Here is a 6,893-nt window from a genome sequence, read left to right as displayed (position 1 = left end):
AGATTAGTTTTTGAGGGTTACCTCTGAATATCTGGGAATGTTTTTCTCTTTGATTTTTACTTATTTATTCTTTTGAAGGCCATTCATTGATTTTAATGGATTTGTTAGCTGGCAGGAGAGAGTTAACAGGGCCTTGGGTTGGCATAAGCTCATTGTCGACACCTTAAAAGCTCGGCCACCATGGCCAGTCTTTTCTGTGCTAGTTCTGTGATGTCGCCTTATTGTGTAAACACTAAATTTAAAATGTGAAAAATATGAAACCATTTGAACAACATAAGGCTCCATTCTGTTACGTCACAACTGCTAAATAATGGTGAAGTGAAACACTAAAACCAGCACCTGCATGTAAATACAGGTAAATGATTGCCTACTAGAAAATTCTGAAAATCTAGAGGCACAACAGAAGCCAAGATGATTCATGTTCAGCCTGACAGAGGTGAGTGTGTTTATCCTGGAGACAGAATTTGAAATGGACCTATTTATTTCCAGGTCAGACGCAGGTTGATCCCCCCCAGCCGGTCGTGGTAATGGTTGGCGATGACACCGTTTTGCCTTGTCAGCTGGAACCTGCCATGGATGCTTTTAAAATGACAATGGAATGGGGGAGACTTGACTTGGACCCCAGGTTTATATACGTGTGGCACGATGGTAAGGCGCTTCTGGATGACCAAAATACGGCCTACGAGGGAAGAACATCGTTGGCCATCGACAAACTGAAGCATGGAGACATTTCACTGAAACTCTCCAAAGTGAAAGTCTCTGATCATGGAACCTACAGATGTTACATTCCAAAACAGAGTAAACAATATTTTGTAGAGCTTCTTGTTGGTGAGTGTCTTACTCTAAGAGACTTGAACATGTTTTGGTTCATTGCCATTTGTTTTTAGGCTACACAGAAAACCTAATCTCAGTTATTTTCTTGTTCTTTTGTAAAAAATGTGACTTGAGGATTGTGTAAGTAAACGCTGTTTGCATTGTCTCCTTATCAACAGCTGCCATCTCCTCACCTGGTATCAGTTTAGCAAGGCTTCATAAAGACAGTGGTAGAGTGGTGTTACAGTGTGAGTCTAAAGGCTGGCATCCAGAGCCAGAGGTGCTGTGGCTGGACGGTGAGGGAAAGTTCCTCTCTGCTGGACCTACAGAGACAGTCCGAGGTCCTGATGACCTCTATACTGTCAGCAGCAGAGTGACTGTGGAGAAGAGACACAGCAACAACTTCACCTGTAGAGTCCAACAGAAGATCATCAACCAGACCAGAGAGACACAGATTCATGTTCCAGGTAGAAATAATTTCTACAATTATAAAATGGTCAAAGTTGAGCTTCACTTTACTCTGGATTTCTATGAATACAGTGTTCTTTGTTCTTTTATTTCAGATGATTTCTTCATGGCCACATCTAATTGTGCAGCTTCTATCAGCTTCAGTGTGGTGTTCTGCTTAATGTTAATTATTGCAGTTTCCTTTTCTGTCTGGAGACAAAACAAAATCAGTGAGTCAAAAAAACATTAATTTTTCTATCAAAGCCCTTAACTTATTGTGCTATGGTGCACCAGTTAATCTCAAAACTACTTTACCTACCAGTTTTCTTAGGTACAGGTTTAGGTAAAGATACAGTGTTGGTACCTGTGCAATTAGAAAGTTGATACAAATGAATTGTCATGAATTATTAGCCTATGCTTTAACATTTTTATAGCAGAACTCATTTGCTGTTGTTGTGCATCTGTGTCTCTGTTGTTTTTCCTTTTTAAATACTAACAATGCAAAATCACAGCGGCATCAAACTTTAACATACTCTACCATTTTTTTTTCCCACAGAGATGCCGTGTCGAGACATGAATGAGGAGCAAGCGGAGAGAACCAAAGCTACTAATAATAGCACAGAACATCGGCCTTTAATGGGAGGTGGAGAACTGAAGAGAACGGAGGATTTGGAAAAGAAAAAAGCGGAACAGAAAGATGTGGTGCAGTTGATTGATTCTCTGGTGGGACTGAGGAAGGAACTGCAGAAGCAGAAAATGCAACTTACTTCCCAAATGCAGAAAGCTGAGAAAGAGGTAGAGGAGACTGAACAAGAGGTTAAATCAGTAGAGAAAGGAGTAACAGAAAAGGAGGGAGATAAGACGGCTAACAAAGCAAATGGATATTTAAAACTAATGGAAATCATAACAGAGGGCAACTCTAAAGGAGAAGAGAGAAAGAAAGCATTTCAGGAACTGCAAATGACCACATCCAACCTAATGATGATAACATCTGAGCAAATTAAAAGAATTGCAGAAAAGAACAAACTAGAGGACTACATGGAGGAAATTGAACAACAGCTACAGGAAAAAGGGACAGAAACAGGAGATGCAGGGGGAATAAAACAAGACAAAACAAATCCTATGAAATGAGATAAATTAATTCTCTCTTGCAGCATACCTAATGGCTAAAGAATTTGTCAACGTGAAGGCTTTCAACACTCCACAGCACATGGAACACGTGGGGTTTTTAATCTGTTCACATCTTCCAGGTTGTCTTTTAAGAACATTTACAGATGAGAGGATGAAGATTTCAGCCCAGCACAGTGTTTGTGTGTCAGACCTCTTTCTGATGGACAACATTTGAAAAGAGATACAACAAAACATGTAAATAAGGAAGGTGAAGAAAATGGTCACGGTGTAATCTGCGGGTGACAGATAACAGACAGGGAGACAGTCCACAAATATTCAATGAAGATTGCGTTTTCTAACAGCTTTTTAGTGTCATGTATTTTTAATGTTGTAATGATATGATGAGACGTATTTGTGGTTTTATATGTGTCGCTGTGATTTCTGACTGTTAATTTTGTGTGGTTGCTTAAATATATACAATAGCCTTTACAGCTCTAAACATACTACTGTACACTTTTTTCTGGTGGACCATGACGATGTGACAATAATGCTTTTTATTAACACATGCTGAAGTAAAGCACCAGAACATAAATGAAATTCATGCAAACTTAAAAAGTTTTCATTAATGTGTAATGAAAAAAGTAAAAAAAGCTTTTAATTTTATTACTGAATAGATTGCTTTTATCTTTTCATTCGCCAGATTTTTTTTTTTTAATGTTCACACACTTGACTGCTTTTTATGTTACATTCTTAGCGTGGCATTGGTTTAAATCACTTATGAGAGTGTGTGCAAGTGAATAATTAAAACCAATCAACAGCTATATCTTAAATACAACAGGAGTAGTGTATAACTATATTTTTATATTGTAAGTTCAAAATTGTGCAACAGTTAGACTATGAGAAATATGTTTGAACCATTAATTGACAAAAAATATTTACAGCATTTTGTCAAATATAGTAAAGTTCATAATTTTTTTGTTTTGGTTTATCAGTTGCAGAATTTCATGCATTGGATTTAGTTTGTAAAACAAATTGAATAGTAACGGCTCTTGATTGTATCTCAAACATTGTGGAAGCTGATTGAAGGGTGAAATAGCTACAGCCATTGGTACAGAAGTCTTCAGGTGTAATATCTATTTAATAACAACTTACTAATTCAAATCCAAAACTGTTAAACTACCTTTCAAAGCATTAGTTATATTTAAAACACAGTGCAGTGATTGTTTCTGCTTTAACAGACAAAGTTACACTATAAGTGTCTTTTGTAACTAACTGAACTTTGAGCTTGTTGCCAGTTGATCACCCGTATAAAATATTACAGCTGCAATCAAAACCATTATGAGAGACGACAATGTGTCTCTGTAGTCTGAACAGTTCACAAACTGAGAGACACTGCAGATTTAGAGAAATCAAACAGGTGGAACACTCACCTACTGATGACAAGTGGATCTCGCTGACCTACTGGAAACCACCAGCAGGAGGTTGAGCTCGGCATGATGATTGGTCTTTAAATAATGAAACTCTCAAGCTACCCAGCATTCACTAAAGTGCTTAATGTTAGCAACACCTCTGCAGCTCTAGCATTAGAATGAATTCATCAGTAATTATCATAAAATAAGATCATTTATGTTGGTCTGATAATGGGCCATTCTTTACTTGGTTTTTCATTTATTAATCTTGCCAATACTTTTGTACTTTTGTACTAAAGACACCAATAATGTGTATGTGGATGTGTTGAGTGATGCTGCCAGTGGGGGGTGCTGTTATCCAGTACTGATGCGGTGCTACAGTAAGTGTATATGAGAAGCCCCCTCATGTCCATACTGAGAGACAGTTTGTAGTTTCAGTGTTTTGTCTGTGCCAGTGACGACCAACACTTTGACCTGCCAGTAGACGGGCAACTGGAGGTGAGCCCACATGGGTGTGGTTCCATGTTACTTTGTATTAATATATTTATATATCTTTAGATTTTAGTGAAAACCTGGTTGAAAAGTCAAGATTTTCTTCAGAAAAGGAGCAGTGACCGAATGCTCATCAGCCAGAATATTGTGTTGAGAGTGAAGCAGGAAGAACTGCACAGGAAGAGGAAGTGCTCATGTAGTCTACACTGAAGCTGGATTTCAGTGTGATGCTCAATTGGCAGCAAGACAACATGGAGGTCACAGCTCTCTGCTTCAGACTGAGTACTGAGTAACAACGTTATTGACTTCTTCTACTAAAGTTTCATAGATTCCTGGATTTAAAAGCATCTGATAAAGTTTTCTTCTGTTTTCTGCCCAGTGGTGTTTTTTTTCATCCTGCTGACTGATCAGGTCCAGATAAACGGTTAGTAGCTATTCATTCTGAAGACACACTTCTTTTTCTGTCTCCATGATGTAATATGAGCTTCTATATTTTTGTTTTTCCTGAAATTGAATTGTGCTGCGGTTAAAATATATATTTTGTGGATGGTTCAGTTTCAACTTCACATGAACAACTGTGTCTCCATCTCAGATGCAGTTTTTCACATTGTTCCAAACAGAATTCAGCTCTTTGAACACGAGTTTGTCTCCTTTCACTGCGAAGGTCTGAACGACTTCACTCAGTTGAGAGGGATCAGGAACTCTGAGGGATTCATTTTACCGTGTGAATTTAAGGAGACGTCGATAGTTAATTGCACTGTTCCTAGAGCTTATCAAGCATACAGTGGAAAATACTGGTGTGAAAATAAAGCGGGAGAGAGAAGCAAGAGTGTCAACATCACTGTCACTGACTGACTGTCATTGCATGAAATCCAATATTTTGAAAGAGGATGGTTCTGTCAATAGAAAAATGATCAGTCTTCCTATCCAACTCCCACGAAACGAGCTGATGAGTGTATTTCATCAATTCTCAGCATAAGATCTAAAACCTTAGTTTTTCAGTGGGTTCTGTGATTCTGGAGAGTCCAGTCCTCGCTGTGACGGAGGGACTACGGCACTGTGGGAAACTCAGGGTGACACAAAAATAACTGATGCTGATATATAGAAGTAACTGACTGATAAATGATCAAATGGAAGGACTTCAGTGAGATAATGATACAGACAACATCCATCTTGGGTCTGTTTTGCCAGACGAGTGATGGAGGAACAACTCTTGCTCAGGTTGCGTTTTAGGTGTCAGGCCTGTCTACATCATGTTCATGGTTGAAGTGGATGTTGTTGGAATCTCTCACACACAGAAGTTAAAAACCACAAATGTCCTGACTGCTGCATGAACTATTTTCATAAGGACACGTGTCAGTTTTCTCAGTGCTGTTCTGTGTTTTGTTTTAGACGCTACAGATGCTGGTGATAATTTCAGCTTCTCAGACACGAACCACATGAGAAAATGCATGTAGCCAGTAGAGCTCTTCAGAAAACACGTTAGAAACAACAAAACATTTCAGAGTTTAATATCTTAGATGTTACATTAGGTCTTGATGGATCCATACCAGCTTTTGATTCTTACATGTAGAAAGAACTTTAAGGACATACATTTAGTATCTTAACATTAGCACAAGTTAAAGTGTGCTACTGCAAAACCAAAACAGTTTGTTTGCTCAGAAACTCAAACCTAACACAAAGCCTCTCTGTTGGTCTTAACTAAAGTCAAACTGTGAACTGCTCTGTAATAATTTAATGAATGAGATCCGTTTCCTGTCCTACACTGAACATAACCCATGTACAAATACCAGAATCACCTTATATTAAATGGACTATAAATACCACATTAGGACTGCATGGTATGAAATGCATTTATATTAGTTTTCTGTCTGATACTTTTAATCTGGTTTTTCCTGGGAACAGAACATCATTGAGTCTTTAATTATGTTTTCTGGCCTCTACACAGAGAAAATATTAATATGTTGTGTAATAGAAAATACTGAAAGAGATGGGCCGATGTTACTGATCACATACTGTGAGACATTCCACATAAACAGACACAGTTTATACAATATAAACAGGTAAACAAATTTTACGTTCAAAATCTAAAGTCAGCGTTGAGTAAAAGCCTAATAGTTGTTGTGCTCCCTAATTTACATCTTTATGAATTCCACAAATATAAACAGAAAGCTTTTATTTCTTTATTGTAGAAGAAAAATAAAATAGTGTATTCAGTAATCATTTTTAAACACAACACAACAAAAAAAAATTTACTAATACATCTTTATGTACTCATAACAATTTATAGTGCTAATGAAATAAACATCGTCTGGCTTTTTATCTCTCGGACAAACACCAAAAACATCAAACAAATGACATAATCATATTCTTTTCTTAATTGTTACTAGGAAAGGTATTTTTAGGATTGAAGGGAAGTTATTAAAAAATCTCCCTCCCACACTGAAAATGTATGAAGTGGGAATTCATCTCCAAGGCAACGTGACCAGTGGAGCCATTTCTGTTCATTAATTGTGTTTTAAAAAATGTAGTCTAGTTAAAAAAAAACACACAACAGAATGAGCCCACATTCTTAATCTGACTTCATGTCTCAACAAAAAATATTGTCACAAATAAAACACA

At 37.4% G+C, this 6,893-nt stretch overlaps 1 protein-coding gene across 1 annotated transcript; it reads left to right on the top strand.

Annotated features, from left to right (window-relative positions):
• Nucleotides 1–527: 527 nt before the first annotated feature.
• On the top strand, nt 528–2,391 carry LOC111235832 (butyrophilin subfamily 2 member A2-like). The gene is made up of 4 exons (XM_022764396.1): nt 528–828; nt 993–1,280; nt 1,377–1,490; nt 1,817–2,391. Exons 1-4 carry the CDS (start codon nt 528–530, stop codon nt 2,389–2,391), a joined length of 1,278 nt encoding a protein of 425 aa, XP_022620117.1.
• The last annotated feature ends 4,502 nt before the right edge of the window (nt 2,392–6,893 follow it).

This window comes from Seriola dumerili, unplaced genomic scaffold, assembly GCF_002260705.1.
Source record: "Seriola dumerili isolate Sdu_G_001 unplaced genomic scaffold, Sdu_1.0 BDQW01000534.1, whole genome shotgun sequence".
Lineage (NCBI taxonomy): Eukaryota > Metazoa > Chordata > Actinopteri > Carangiformes > Carangidae > Seriola > Seriola dumerili.
Note: the sequence above shows the minus strand (reverse complement) of the source record. Positions and strands in the feature narration are given on the sequence as shown.

What these genes read in the sequence shown, in the direction of transcription:
- LOC111235832 (XM_022764396.1), top strand. Translation starts at nt 528, where the DNA reads ATGGTTGGCGATGACACCGTTTTGCCTTGTCAGCTGGAACCTGCCATG. An exon ending in TTTTGTAGAGCTTCTTGTTG is followed by an intron (nt 829 to 992) that starts GTGAGTGTCTTA and finishes CCTTATCAACAG; the next exon opens with CTGCCATCTCCTCACCTGGT. An exon ending in CTGGAGACAAAACAAAATCA is followed by an intron (nt 1,491 to 1,816) that starts GTGAGTCAAAAA and finishes TTTTTCCCACAG; the next exon opens with AGATGCCGTGTCGAGACATG.